At 38.0% G+C, this 16140-nt stretch overlaps 1 protein-coding gene across 4 annotated transcripts in view; it reads right to left on the minus strand.

The window, feature by feature from the left end:
• The window catches only part of GPCPD1 (glycerophosphocholine phosphodiesterase 1), a 43636-nt gene that overhangs the window by 5670 nt on the left and 21826 nt on the right, over positions 1–16140 (minus strand). For all 4 annotated transcript variants that reach the window (XM_086879081.1, XM_086879084.1, XM_086879082.1 and 1 more), the window contains exons 6-19: positions 15933–15974; positions 14641–14764; positions 11917–12160; positions 10714–10876; positions 10490–10622; positions 10227–10281; positions 8581–8673; positions 7401–7478; positions 6523–6562; positions 5730–5791; positions 4799–4864; positions 3800–3936; positions 2905–3040; positions 2418–2578 (exon numbers count right to left, since the gene is read on the minus strand). In XM_086879081.1, the coding sequence (XP_086735207.1) occupies positions 2418–2578; positions 2905–3040; positions 3800–3936; positions 4799–4864; positions 5730–5791; positions 6523–6562; positions 7401–7478; positions 8581–8673; positions 10227–10281; positions 10490–10622; positions 10714–10876; positions 11917–12160; positions 14641–14764; positions 15933–15974 (1534 nt within the window). The remainder of the gene's footprint in view (positions 1–2417; positions 2579–2904; positions 3041–3799; positions 3937–4798; positions 4865–5729; positions 5792–6522; positions 6563–7400; positions 7479–8580; positions 8674–10226; positions 10282–10489; positions 10623–10713; positions 10877–11916; positions 12161–14640; positions 14765–15932; positions 15975–16140) is intronic.

Below are 16140 nucleotides of genomic sequence, written 5' to 3' on the forward strand. Positions count from 1 at the left end.
AGCACCATCTTAATTCAGCCCTGGAAACACTCTGGAATTTGAAGAGACAACAATAGCATGAATTGGCTTTACACTAAATCAGGTTACTGCAACTCCTACTTATTTCTAGACCTTGGAACAGTCATGTACATCTCTCTCTCTCGAGTTCTGCTTTTTAAATTTAGTTTTGAATTTATTTATTTCTAAACTCCAAACAGCACATATTATGGATGCTAACACCATACCTATTTAAACTCTTAATATCAGCTTCAAGTCTCAAATGATCTGAAAGACTGCTCTTTACCCAGCAGCTCCAGCTGTGAATGGGAATGTCTGCTGCCAGGTTTTACATTCCTACATTCCAGGACTTGCAGGTACCACCTGCATTTCAAAATGTCTACCTTGAGACATCTGATGCAACTTTCAGAAACTGTCATATCCCTAGCCCGTATTAAGATTGAATTTAATTTTATTCACACAATTAGTATAACCTGAAAAGTAATTAAGAATTGCAAATGGACATCCCATTGTCTGTTTTGGCCTACAGAAAAAAAAGAGAAATTACATTTAGAAATTACACTTAGAAAGCCTGCAATAACAGCTTTGGAATTAATACTAATTTTGGGGTTCCTCTCCAAAAAAATAGGAAGAGGTTGAAGTAGAAGTGATAGAGGAGGCAGACAGCGAGAGGAGAGATGAACACTAGTAAGAATCCAGATGATCTAAAGAGTGAAAGAAGGTTCAGAAATTTTTGTTCAGTTAAATCCACAAGGGAATTCAGCCTTCCAACGAACTGGCTGGTTATCAGAAAGTGAGATAAAAGGTGTTCTACAGTCCTACCACAACTTAAAACACACCAAACAGTACAAAAGGACACATAAGGTGACATGTAGCTGACTTGCAGCCTTGACATAAATGCCACAACATTTAAATAGTGTGGAGTATCCAAAGCAATAAAAGCAACACGAAGTCAGAAATTAGGCTGTCACCTGCTTTACTGTTTTAGCATAGTAGTGAGTATCTACTGCACAAGGAGTAATTAACAACTCTGGAAGACTGGATTAGTAGACCTGAGATGAAGAGATGTTTTATGAACACTTTATGCAGCAGTGTTTGATTAAAAAAACCCACCAATAATGTATCATTTTAACTTATGCATACCACAAAATAAAATTTCATTACCCTGTGACTGCACACTACATAGTCAGAGGATTGTTTCACCTGCATTCTAGTCCAGAGGTATTTTCCATTGACTAAAGGGGGCCCCAATCCTGAGCTGTAGCAGAGGTGCAACACACAGCACAGCAGGAAATAGGATTTATGTGTCCCTGTCTTCAGTCTGAAGCTGATTCCCAGTGTAAAAACCTAGTTATTCCTTTTTTACTGCCAATGAATAGGAGACATTCTGTACAGCGTAAGAAGTGCCACCTCTGGCAAACCTGAAGCAGTGGACTCACCACCTTGAAAGGATTCTCAGCAGCCAACAACAGATTGAAGAGAGTCAACTATTTTTTTTACACTGACAGCCTAGAGCAAACATATTTGACTTCTTGCCTCTAGTTATGATTAAATTGACTCTCAGTTTTCATTCTATAAAACAGAGCCTTTAACAATTATTGATCCCCTTCCTTTGTCTGTTTTTTCTTTTTCAAGTGAAACAATATACAAAGCAATACTCTTGCTAAAGCAGGTTTGAAAGCCTTCTGTAATTTGAAAATTCAGTTACACTTAACGCTTTCCCAATTACTTTCTTATCTATCAGAAATTCTGCTTTAATGCAGCTTTTCAAATTAAACTTCATCTCATAATGATGAATTTCTTGTCCTCGAAGACAAAAGAGCTAAAACTTTGGGATTTTGTAAGCAACCATGTAACAACACTTTTGTTCAAATATTTAACACAGTATTCTGATGTCCCTACCTGAATTTTTGGATGTAACATTCTGAAATTACTAATTTGTCAGTTTGCCCTGGCGTCACTACAAGCTAATTTTAATAGGAAAAATGTGAAGTCACAGCTTTGAAAAACAACAGAATGTTGTGTTAACTATTTCCACAGCTTAATGTAGAATGCTGAATCTTCCACTCAAACTATTAAATGGCATTTTCCTCACCATATCACATACATAAGTTTAAAAAAATTATTATCCTGAATACTAGTAGCACCTTAAACCTGTATGCCATGCACTAGTTCTTTAAAGAGTAAAATTATATTTATGTTAATCTCAGGAAAAACAAAGTTACTTTGCTTCATATATACAGCTGAAAGAGTGGGAACTGGTGTTAGACTTGTTCTTGATCTTGGTTTATGGGGTCCTTGTAACTTTCTGTACCCAGTCAACCAAGAATCAACATCAAATTTCACCAGAATCAATTTACAATGCTTTCTCTTGATAGTTGTGATTATGACTATTATTTTTAAAAGCCACAACTAAGTACCTGTCATATATTAACCCATGAACACCATATTCTTTCAACTTCTTCCTGTTATCCGGGTCATTTGCATCATCACCCCATGAAAAAATAACCAGGCCTTTGGATATAGCCCGTGTAATAAATGCTGGATTCCTCAGCAGGTCTTCAGAATGCACATTAATTCCCTGAAATACAAAAGGCTTCAATTAAAATCCATGTTTCTGAAACACTTACATCAGCTTTTTTAATCTTTTGACACTGGCAGCTCCTTACCATTACCATTGTTATCCACAATAACAGAAATTATTTAATACAATTAAGAGAGTTTATTTATAGTGCTATTTTTAAAACACTGTATTAAAAAACATTTGAAACAATGGTCATTTTTTGGGCAGTTACCCAATATTAGCATATTTCTTTTGTGATGTTGTAATTTAAAGCATTTGTGTCAAAAATTATAGATTTAAAACAAGAAGTAATAATTTAGTTTGATTTTAACTTGTCAGCTTACCAGCAAGTTTTCAAACTGTGCAAAGTTAATGGCAATTGGAGTTGTGCGAGATCTGAGATCCATAAGCTCTGGGTAGAGTTTAGATTCCCCTTGGGTCAGAAATAACACAGGATACTTGTTTTGCTTATGCCGGATCCTGTCAGGAGAAAAGTCCACAAGTAGCAAATGAAAAAATAAAAGTGAAAAAATAAAAATTTGTTCTCACTGTTTTGAGGGGAATTCCTTTCAATTCCTCTCTTTCCTGCATGTTCTTTTATTTCCCAGTTGGTGCAAGGAGATGGTCCCACAGTTTAGCATCAAACTGTGTGACAAACAAATGAGTCCTTTTGCCACTACTGAAGAGTAACACACAGGCTAAGGGAAGCTAGACTTGATGTTGAACTCAGCCCCACATCCTCAAAACGTTTATAGGTCATTTAATTCTGTAATTTTTTCCTAAAATACACAGATTCATGATAATCATGAAAATCCATGATAGGAATTTCTAAACATGGTTACTACACAGCCCCTAACCTTACTAATGCATTTTTCAAGCTGGATACTGTAACAAGAGAATTTGTTCCTAAGTTACTTTGCATATCTCTCAAGTATGACTGAAATAGACTTTGGGATACCAGAAGAAACCCTGACCTTTTTTTTTGTTCTAAGGAAGAGTGAAGCATCCAGAAAGGCATTTGACAAAAATATCCACTATGACTTTGTTTTCCTATTTTATTTTTGGCTCATTTCAGATGGCAAAATGGTCTCATTTCAGTTCCCAACTATTTTGGCACACAAATTTTATCTCTAAGTTAAACACTTGTTTATTTATTGTATTTTTAAATACAAAGTAAATTTTACCAGATAAAAATAAATTTCAAAAACAAAGTCCATTATTTCTCTCTTCTTAACTTACATTGTACAAATGTCTGCATGAAAAGAGGAAAACACAATTCTTCTTTCTCCAGCATTCATCAAAACAGTTTTCAGAATAATATCTAGAAAAAGGTTCATATCAAAGTAAGTTGACAGGTTGCCATCCCATTGTCCATCCTAGAAAAAGAAAGTACAAATTTGAGTCACTTAAATTAATGCTTACTAGAATTATTTTAACCAGCAATGGTCTCTCAGTCAACCTGAGCAAAGTGAGAATTCAGATGGCCAGTCTGAATGCAGAATCAGTCCTGCAGTCTGTTCAAAGTGCTGCTTACAGCTCTCCAAGACTGACAGCCTGAGAGGTGCAGCTGAATTCCAACAGCAATACAATCCATTGAAAAATTCTGTCTCCCCATGCAAGGAATGCATTCCTAGGAAGCCTATTATAGCTTCAAAACCACAGAGAAATTCCCTGAAGATGAGTAATTATAGCAGCTACTCTTTGTTACTATTTCTTGCATATTGACTTCCACCTACCACTCTCCTCAGCTTCCTTCCCCTACTCCAGGCTTCCAATCCCAGCCTTTCCAACCATTTCCCTCTGGACTGAGTGCTGCACAATCCAGTTGAGTCTGCAACCCTGCTGGACTAGAAGGAAGCAGCTGCTTGCATCGCTGCACCGTGCTGTAGCTGCTCCTGCACTGGGCCAGGAGAGGTTGAATTTCTTGGCACTTTCCTGCCTGCCCTGTTGTGATCTGTTGACTTTAAAAAGAGTCTCCTACCAAAAGCAGTCTGAGCTGCTTTATGAGCTCAATCCTAGAAATACTTCTTATCATTTTAAGAAGAAGTTTGTTCATTTGTTGGAGTGGTGCTACTATGTGCCCAGTTTAAAAATAACACATTATTATAAAAAAAAAAAAAAGGCACAAAACCCCACAAAAATTATGCCTTTGCAGCTCATAAATTGTCACATCAAATTACAAGCTTTAGACACCAGCATGTCAAAGAATCAAAGTAAATCACATCTATGTTTACTTACCCTTTGTTGGGAGATCCATTTTATTTCTATGTTGAACCCAACATCTTTAGAAACAGACTCCAGGACCTGAAAAAAAAGTTTACTATGAAGAGACCCCACAGCAAAGGAGGACAAGAAAGCACTATGTAGGTAATTTCTGGGAGACTACATTGGAATTTAATGCTAATGGTGTCTAACAGTAGAATTAAAAACCCTTGGTTTTTAACATTTTATACAACACACATATACACTCTTTTCTACTTCAAATTTAAACTTAATGAATACATAAAAGTGGATAAAATCTTAAGGACAAGATTTTGACAAGCTACAAATGTGAGTCAGTTCGCCTTAACACATGAAAGAAATGCACCTTTTGTACTCCTAAATGGTTTTTTTTCTAGAGAAAGCGCTTTTGAATGCAAAACACATCTTAAGTATGAAATCCAGGAGTTTGTCATTACAATGATAACTAAAGTTCTTTCACACAAAATTCTTGTAAAGAATTATTTACAAGGTGATTTCAAAAGGTGGAGCTAACACAAACCAGTCTTTAATGGAAACACACTGGAAATTCACTCTACATTTCTCAGTGTCTGGCTCTGAGAGATGGCCAAGACTCTGTGAGGAACTGCCAAAGGCCAGGTGTGGTTTCTTTCAAAATTACCAACAAGTGTCAATGCATTAACAGGCAATGCCCACATGTTAACCAGCTGTAAAACTGAGTGCACCCTGAGCTACGCAAGCTCACAAATTCAAAAGCTTGAAATACACACAGACTTGTAAGCACTGAAAACCCTCCAGTGTCCAACAATAAAACCCCTGTTCTCAGTTCCAGCATTGATACCAGAGGCCTAAACCCAAAAATCAATATCCCTTGCTCTGTGTGCAAAGCAGAAAGTAAAACAGAGGTTTTCATATTCCCCAATCATCTTGCTCCACATTCACTACTTACTCTTTGCAGAGAAGGGAATGGTTGCGTCTCAAAAGCAGAGTTCTCTTCCTCTTTAAAAGATGCTGGAAAGAAACATAAAATATTGAATTAAAACAAACAGAAGCATAATCCCAGTAATGCCAGCAAGAAAAGACTGGCTCAAAATTGTAAGGCCTTTAAGAGTGAACAATGAAATCAGGTCTGCCTTTTGATTACCTACACCTTTTCCTCTAACACTGACATACTCCCATGATGGTGCTGGCAATTCCTGGTTTGGAATTTAAAATTTTGCCACAATACTCACCACTTCACTCAATGAATCACATCCACAATAAGCTTTGGTTATCAAGGCTTATTTGTTTTATTTTTATTTATCTTTTCTTATTACAGGTGGGATGTGTGAGATAATTTGCTGTCCCTACAATGGGGATAATTAAGGCAAAAAATTTACAGCACTGATAACATATCCTACAGCAGTTATCAAAGTTCTTGTCAGCAATTCTGAAGAGTTGAAGGTACAGTTGGAGAAGCACAAGATGGAAACATTAGTGGTAATTTTGTTATGATTATTCACTAATAGATATTGATCTACAGATCAATTTTGCCTTCTACCTTTCTGTCCCTGCTTCTCAAGGGAGTAACTTCTGTTCAGATATCTCCTTCCCAGTGAAGAACTCAACAGCATGCACAAAACTATATAAGCATTTAGAAACGTTCAGGACGAATGTGATTACAACAAGCAACTGCAACCACAGAATTTATATAATTACATGGTAATACATAAATCCCAGCACTCTTCCAAACTAGTACATACCATTGTGATCTTTTACTTTCAGGGCCGTCACGTGAGCCAGCTGAAGAGCATAAGAGCAACATTAACACTCTACCCACATCTTCCTACATGTAAAATGTAACTAATTTTGCTTGTAAATAGTTTTAAAGTTTTAAAGTCTATTATAGACACAGTTTCAGTAACTGGTAAAAGGATAAAATACATACTAGTACACATCACCATTTTCTTTCAAACTTGGTTCTAAATATTTCAAGAAAAGCTCAAAACCAAACTGAAAACATGCTCACTGAAAATTCAGAAATCACGTTAAGGGTAAACCCATACAAACTATAATTCAACATCAAGATGTGAAGAAGTCTGAACATTAATCCCTCCTCTGTGTTTCAATCCAGTGCAGAGGACTGACCTGTTTTATATTAGAGTCACACATACTGAGCTAGAATCAGGCCAGACACAGCCAACTCCCTTGCTCCATTCAAATTCTCTCTCCACAAAAAGGAGCAGACCAAGTAATTTTAAGTAAAAAGAATCATATGGCTCTTGGACCAGCCAAATGGTTTCCTTGACTGAGGGCAGGTATCTCAGTAGCCCACTCATCCCCTGACTTTTTTTTTATCTTCACAGGGCACTTCTGTTTGGAAGGTAGAGCAGCTCAACATAGTCCCTTTAACATTTGAAAATTAGACACCGTACTTCTAGAGGATAAAAGTAATGGCATTTATCCAAGTTGCAAAACCACTGCAAAAGTATTTTTCTTGGCATTACCTAATTGTTCTGTTTGAACAACTTTTAAAACTGTACTCTCCCAAACTACTTATGGTTTCTCCCAAAACCTCCAAGCTTCGTATACAATCTGAAATTCTACACACAGTATATTGTACTAGCCAAGGTAACGATACCTTTAATAACTGCAGCTGATCAAATGTGAGTTCTTTGACTGCAATCTCGAACAGTTCCAAAGGCTCCGTGTCCAGTTTCTTTGAAGAGAACCAACACACAATTAAACATCAATGAAAACAACAAAAAAGCCTACACACTTTTTATATAGTAGCATTAAAAACAATTAATGTTTCCTATTTTATTGATAAAGATACAAGTGATATCTTATGATTAAGATGATTTGCTTTCACAAGACAACACAGGCACTCAAAAGCATAAAACAGGTGTCAATTTTAAAAAAAAAACCATTGTTTGGTCTTTCATGCAAGTCAGAGGCTTTGGAGGTCTTTCTTCTCAAAACATTAGCATAATTATTCTGTAAAAACTTGACTGGTTAATGTATTCAGGAAAGATATTTGCAAGTAAAGAAATGCATTGAAAAATATTCCAAGGCAGTTCAGTTTACAGCTGTTTATCCAATATCTCAGAAACTAATAAAAAAAGATAAATGTCCTGGGTAAAATTCACACACACAGATCACTCCTAAAATAAAGATCTGGTGCCAATATATTCTGTCTATTTCTCACTTCCCCACCTCACTAAGCAATTTTTACTGAGCAACACAATACTGAGTGAAAATCCACTGAATATTCATTCCCCTCAGTCAAAGTTCCATTCCCACAGCTGTTCCAAACCAAGCCTCTTACAAAGCACGATACTGCAGTGAGTGTGGGAGTTTGAAGACACAAGACTCAGTGCCAAGCAGAGAGAGCACTGTGCTCTGCAATCTCTCTCTGGATTCACTGACAGAACTAGGAGGGGAAGATCACCAGAACAGGACAGAATACAAACATTCAGGCCTGAGTATGAGAGCCCCACAGGCACCATTGATTACAGCAGACTTGTCTGCTTTTTTTTTTCATCCAAACCTTAAGTCTGAAAGAAGCTAAATAGTAACTACAATGTGGGCTTGAAGAGTGCCAAACCATGCATTTGAAATGCTATTGCTACAAAATGCTACAATGTTGTTTCTTACAAGAGGAAAAAACTCAACTTCCCTGCTCTATGCACAAAGTAATCCTGCATCTTTATTCCCATTCCATCCCTTGAGTTCCCAGAATTATTTCTGTGAGAGCTTGACATTTTACATTTCTAGAATGGGCATATTTATACATAAAATACAGGTATTATCTTCTTTACCTTTTTCATGGCCATGCAGCATGTGAGATCATGGTATACTATAGGCACATGATCTTTAGAAAGATGTACATCAAATTCCACATATGCTGCTCCCTACAGGAAATTGAAAAACACACAGAACAAAACAAAAGCCCATTAATGACTTATGCACAAGGACTACAGAACTGCATGCAAATACTGTCAAGTATTTACAGGTCTGAGACATCAAGCAGAAGTTGAACACAACTGGCTACCACCATTTAAATCATGCTCAGCAATGGACTATTAATGATGAAAAAATTATATGGCAAATTATCTTAACTACCATAATACAGACATATATATTTTATATATATATAGTTAATCTTGTAAACCCTCTAGCAAGATTCAAGTCTTGTGAACGTGATTACAGAGAAAGACTAAAATGGTATTTTTAGACACAAATGTTTTAAACACAGATGACTTTGTGGCATCTTCCTCCCTCCTCCCCACCAAGAGACAAGTGATGGTTCCATATTGCCAAAGCTTTAGGGAGATATTCCATATAGGAACAAACTTCTGGAATCACTAGTGAGTAACACAGTAGCAATGTGTTATAATCTGTGCAAGAGCAGAAATAGCTGTATCCAGCATTCTCCTGCCCTTTTCAGCTGTGATTGATTTCCTTTAAGGCTTTAAAAAATTAAGAAAGATGCAAAAGCTCTAAGTACAGTCTTTTGGAAAAGAGGGAGGGCCAGAAAGAAAAACACAGTAACAGGTTTGAGGTTTTTTGCTTATACTGACTGTCTGCAAATCATTCCTTTGAAGGCCTCCAAGAGTACCATTCATCAAATTATCACCCTGACACCCACTTTTTCAATCATCATGGAGAGAAAATAGGACATGGATTTTTTTTCAGTCCTTTTCTCAGCAGAAATATTTTCAGAGTGGTGGCTTTCAGCCTTTTCAAACTGCCAAGAGATGAAAGCACTTCTCTGGTGATGCTGCTGATGACTTCACAGCAAATTTTTACCTCAATGCGTATTTCTTGTGAGCATTTTAAAAGCTGCCTATAAACCTGTAGTATCCACTTGGGGGTTAAGAACTACTGCTCAAAACAGTAATTTAATAGCTACAGTTCTATTCAGAGATCAAGATTACTGGAAGGACCACCTCCATCACAGAATTTAGGCACATGGAACTATTATCTCCCAAACTGGAAGTTCTGTCTCAGGATTTCAAGTCTTCACTGCAGCAAGCACCGAAACAAGGCTTTGTTTATTCTACCAGCTCAGCTCCCAAGTCACATTTTCAGACAACAAGTTCCAGTACACAGCAGTCCCTGAGCAAGACCTTCGCCACCTGAGAGGATGCTGACAGACTCGAGCAGTGCCAAAATTTTATTCATTTGTTCAAATTGTCTGTACAGGATTGAGATTAAAAATCTCCCTGCATTAGAATACCACTAAAATATATTAAATGGAAGGTTTGGTTTTTTTTAAGGGACTTGAGAATGAGAGTCTAATGTACTATTAACTTCCCATAACTCAGGCAATTTCCACAGTGATTTTATCTAATTTACACCAGTGCAATTACCATTCACTGTACTGAATCATGCAAATTAAGCACACAAGCCAACCTAGTTTGCACTAGACAGGTGCTGTGTATATGGAAATGTGTGTACATACATGACTAGCAGCGCTCCTCAGGGATGCAATGGTGTTCTCCTGAACTTTAGCAAGCCTGAAATAGCCAAGAAAATGGTTAGATGCAGTATAGCACAGAATTGAAACAACAGAAACACAAATCAGAGGTTTTTCTTTCAGAGAATACCCACAACTTGATACTGAAGTAAATGATTATGGATTGCAGCTTTTTAAACTGTCCACTTCCTCAGCTGATGTCAGTGACACAAAACTATTTCCCCAGTTTAAAATGCAAACAGACTTACTTAGCTGTGGTTGTAGAGTTCCCTGCTCCCCTGTGTCCAACATCCAGAGTTGTTCTTGGTTTCCAGTACTTTGCATATGAAGCCTGCATATCACAAGTGTATCCCTGGATCGGTTTGATAATTATGTAGTCCACTGCAAGAAAAACAGCAATGCTTCACATGTCAGTAAACAGCAGATGGCTTTGAGGAAAGTTATCTGCATCTGTTGTTGGCATCAACTGTACCTCTAACTTTTCCAATTGTCTTCCTTGGATTTCTGCTCATAATAGCAAGTGTAAGAACTCCAGCACTCTTTCCCAGTTCTGCAATTGTGGATGACAGGAGGCAGGCAGAGCCTACGTGACCTGGGAGCACATCATCTTGTACTACCTTCTCACCTAAATCTTCCTAAAAACAAAACAAACAAAACCCCAAAACCCCTACTGTTAGATGTGAGTGAGAATTCTAAACAAACTCTTCTGGTTTGCCCCTCAGGACACAACACAAGTTTCTTGTGTGTTACACAAAACACTAATTTCAGCTAAAATTGTTTAATTTAACAGTGAGTTATAAATTACTATCAGGAAAATGAAAATTTTTACAGAAATCTATGAAACTCACATTTTTCTTTGACACTCCTTACATTTGATAATCAGATCAAAATAGCATGCATGGAATAGTCTGTCTTCTAAAATGCCCCATGTTCTGTTTAGAACAAAAATTAACTGGAATAATATTTATGCTTAAAATGCTAACTAACTTGGTATGCCTTTGGAGGGAAGAACTAACAAAAAGAATGTGCAATTGACCATAGTTAAGGTCAGGAACTATGTAGACACTTTACAACTATGACTGTAAGTGACTTGAAGGCATTTTCAGACAAAAACCAGAATACTTAAAAAACTTTATTTTGTGTAAGTTGCTTTCTTTTAAAAAGAACTTCAAATATTAAGATCTTTCAGGGGGAAAAATAGTGCAAAATAACAGACACAATAGTGAGAATCCAGTTTTAATCTGCACAAGTTATTTCAGAGAAATCTCTTTTGCTTATAATATAAAAATTTAGATTCAGTAAGTTCTAACATGATCTAACTAGTTCATATACACATTGTATATGTTGAAGCAGGAGAAGCATAATTTAGCTCTGATAAAGGATTAATATCCAGACAACCTAACAGGATGCAATACTGCACACACACAGATTCAAGTCCAATTTGTACTGACTTCTAAATAAGGAGAACTGAAAAACTTCCTGTGCCACATCAAGAAGGCTTCCAATAACCCTTCTACAAATGGGTTGGGAGTCAGTAGTCCCATACTTGTGTAAACAAATCCAAAAGATCAAGAACATCAGGCAGTAGCTCTGTTTCAACAGTGAAATCTTCACAATAATTGACTCAAGCTCCAAAAGGCAGACTGGAGCTGCTTCTTAGGGGTAAAAGACATACCTCAAAAAAATCAAATATTAATTCCAAGTTATCAGGCTCCATGGTTTGTATTGTATATTCTATCCATCGGTCTGGCTGCAAAGCATAGCCACAGTCTGGCTGAGAGTGCCGACATTTGTAGTCGCTGTCACTGATTAAGGAGAACTCCACTGTGTTTGCCATTTTCTGAGGGACAGTAGGGGATGTCTTCTCTTGGCCATCTTCATCATCATCCTTCTCTAGGCCTTCTAGGGTCAATTTTACTCTACTCAACCAGAAACACAAAAGAGATGGTTAAGTCACTGCAGCACTTTATGAATGACAAAGATTTAGGAAGCTTGAGCAGAAGCTCCTACAACACAAGAATTCTCAACTCCACTACGAACAGAACAGCACTGTATACAGAGGATCCTCACACGAGCAAGAGTTTGCAGCCATTGCCTAAAACCTATTCCAGTGCTCAAATCACTGCTTAAAGTTGAACCTGGGTAAATATGAAAACTTTACTAGCGGTCTGAGAAGCAGCACTCCACCAGACTATTTGGGCTGTGAAAGAGCCAGCCTTCCTGTACAGATTGGCACCCACAATGCCAACTGGCTACTGAAAAGCACTGAAAACAGCAGTCACCATCAAAATCAAGACTTGAACATTGGTGGCTGCTGCTCTGTCTCTCTGATAAGGCAGATAAGTATATTCTAATAGACATAAGTAATAGAGGCTGAAATAATTAAGTCCCTTGAAAAATCCTAAATAAGCATTTAAACTGAATGGATTTCTGAAAAATCCTGGACTGAGAAGCATAAGCCTCTCTTGTAATATAAGACTCAGAGTCCCTTATCACACAGAGCAAACCTTCCAGACAAAATGAGTTATGCCAGTGATGTGAGTATATACATAAGTAATCCAAATCCCTTCCTGCATTATAGACACAGCTGATGAGATACAGGATTATCATTTATATGCCTAGTCACCAGTAAAACTGAAGTCATATCTCAAAGAAATATTTACAGTTATAGAAATCTATTACACCAAATCCACATTGAAATATATCCTCATTAAAAAAAAAAAAAAACTAAAGAAAATCATGACACAGGCACTCCAGAAACTTGAAAAGTGACACTGCCATAGGAAGTGACAGTCAGAGAAACCACTGGACAGATCCAACATTTTAGGACAGAGGACTTAGCGAATACATCTAGCTTATCAAGTTTTATTTCAATCATTTAATTTAGACAAGAAGCTGGCTTCAGAAATTGCTCTCCCTACCTGCTATAGCATGCAAGGAAAAAAGGCAAAACTGTAGAGAACACAATGTAAGTACTAAATCTCACTGAAGAGCGTCATATTAAATAAACCTTTCCCTCATCAGCAAATTTGGAATTGGTGGGAGGGGCAATCAAATCAAAACAGGAAAAAAGAAATAAATCAAGCATTACAGACCCATGGAATGGTTTGTTTTGGAAGGGATCTTAAAGATCATCTAGTTCTAACCCCCTCACCACAGGCAGGGACACACACTTGACCAGGTTCCTCCAAGCCCCATTCAACTTTGCCTTGAACACTTCCCAGGATTCAGCACCTACAACCCTGGGCAACCTGTGCCAGTGCCTCACCACCCACACACTAAAGAATGTCTTCCTCAATTCTAATCTAACCCTGTTCTCTTTCAGTTTAAAGCAGTTCTCCCTTGTCCTGCCACTCCAGGCCCATGTCCAAAGTCCCACTTCAGCTCTCTTTAGGACTGCTACAAAAGTCTTCCCAGAGTCTTCACCTCTTTAGGCTGAAGAATACATATTTTCTCATGCTGTGTCCACAACAGAAGTGTTCCAGCCCTCTGAGCACCTTTGTGGTCTCCTCTGGACTCACTTTAACATCTCCATGTACTTCTTATCCTGGGGGCCCCAGAGCCAGATGCAGCTCTCCAGGTGGAGTCTCACCAGAACAGAGCAGGGGGCCAAAATCCCCTCCCTCGCCCTGCTGGCCACAGTGCTTCTGGTGCAGCTCACAATGCACTTGGGCCTCCTGGGCTGCAAGTGTGCAATGCTGGGTCACATCGAGCTTCTCATCACCAACACTCCCAAGTCCTTCTCCTCAGGGCTGCTCTCAATCCATTCTCCACCCAGCCTTGGTGGATTGCTCCAACTCAAGTGCAGGACCTTGCACTTGGCCTTGCTGAACTTGGTGATTTGAACCTCCTGGGCTGTGAAGCTCCTTCTGGATGGCATCCCTTCCCTCCAGTGTGACTGCACCCCTCAGGCTGGCATCATCAGCCAACTACTGAAGGGACACTCAGTCCTATTTTCCATGTCACCAACACCACAAACCCCTGAGGGACACCCCTCATTCCTGGTTTTCAATTGGACATCAAGCTGCTGATCACAACACCCAGACCAACCACCCAGCCAAATCCTTATCCACAGTCCTCTAAACACCAGGGCTAAGATACCTACTTCTGACAATTCACTGTGGAGTTATAATAATGCCTGCTTTTTGAGTCACCTCTGAAGAGAAAAGCACCAAACTGATTTAAGTAAGAATCTAAGAACTCTACAGTTCCAGACAAAAAGCAAGAAATACCTAGACAAGTATGGAGTATTTGTGCTTTAACACTTGGAAATTGGGCTATTAGCAACCCAAAATGAATTTAAAGGCTACATTAATTAAGGAAAAGAAAAAAACACCACATCACTAGTATTCACTATTAACACGAGGTAAATTGCACACTAAGATGAGCAGGCTCTTACCTAAACCTTGATGTTTTAAATTTCTTCTTAGATATCAGTACAGGGGGTTTCTCAGAATAATGCAGACGTAGCCTTATCTCTGTCTGACATGTCAGCCACCCAGCATCCACAGTTTTAATACCATCTATGAAAAGCCAAACAGAAATGAGAAGACATTTTAGTAATTTATTTTAGGGAGATCTAGTCAGTTCCTCCTGCCATCATCTTCTAGATAATCCTCCTTATTACCAGCCTTGATGTACAATAATGCAAGAAGCTCAGTGCAGCCTTTCCCCAGTCTTTCTGAACTACTCAGAATGCCCAACAGGTACAGCAGTTACCTGCTGGCTTTTAAGGGGATTAAACAGGAACAATGATCATGTGCAAACTATCTGCAGGACAGCACTGAGTAACATTCCCTTGTCTTGGTTTCTCTCACATGGAATAATACTGACAGGAACTCTGAAGGTTCCTAAGCAATTTGAGGCTCCCTGTTTCTGATGAGATACAGGTGTGACCATCAACTCATCATAATCAGTGCCAGTAAAGCAGTGCAAGTTTGCAGGACAGGGTACAGCAACAGTTTTGATGAAAAGCATGGAGAATCCTCACCCTGAGCATCGGAACAAGGAAAGCCTACAAGCAGGAGGACCAGAAACACAAGCTGCAAACCAGGTGCTGAAGCAAACCCCATAGTTGTGAAGAGTTCCTGAAGAGCCAAACCCATCATTTGATGAGGATATAAGGGTAAAATGGAAAAGCTTGAAGACAAGATTTATGAGGTATAATAAATAAATACTTCCAGTGTCAGAAGATTGAACATTAAGTGAGAGGTAGATCAGAAGTGAGACATTTGTGCACACACAAGAACATGAGGTGTGGGCTTACAGGAAGCTCTTGGCAGCTGCGTCTCTAACTGAAGAGGCAGAGTGGGTCCATTCAGTGCAAGTGATTATGTTTTTCCAGGCATGAAGAGGTTTTTTTAAGGCTAGGTATTAAGAGAAAGCTAAGTCTATTCTGTATTTAAAAAAAAAAATGCATGCCTATGATTTAAAGTTCCCAAATTTCAACCTTTAACACCATCAGAGTGACAACACTTCAACTCTTCCTAGCAGTCTATTAACATTAGAAGGGATAACAGCTTTAGTGTGAATTCACAAATGCTGGATACAAAAATAACTGTAAAAGCAGAGAAAGCTATCATAGGCAATTCTTCTCAAAACCTATCATGTCAAACAGTTTTCAGTTACAAGACTTAACCTTGTTTAAATTAAATTCATAGTAAAGAATAAAGGTTAATATGTCTCACTTACTACAGATTCCAAAGTCTCCATCGTCGACAGTGATTTCATTTTCTAGAATTAAAAGGAATGGAAAACAATAGAAAAAAGTAATTAGTACTCACATTTTAAAATCTGCCAGTTTAAATAAATTCTACTTTTCCACTTCACTTCTAAGAAGTGTATCTAAAAAAAGGTAGGAAAACTGAAACAGACAAAGCAGCATGTTTTCTGCAACCTT

Source organism: Cyanistes caeruleus, chromosome 2 (assembly GCF_971803275.1).
Source record: "Cyanistes caeruleus chromosome 2, bCyaCae1.hap1.1, whole genome shotgun sequence".
Classification (NCBI taxonomy): Eukaryota; Metazoa; Chordata; class Aves; order Passeriformes; family Paridae; genus Cyanistes; species Cyanistes caeruleus.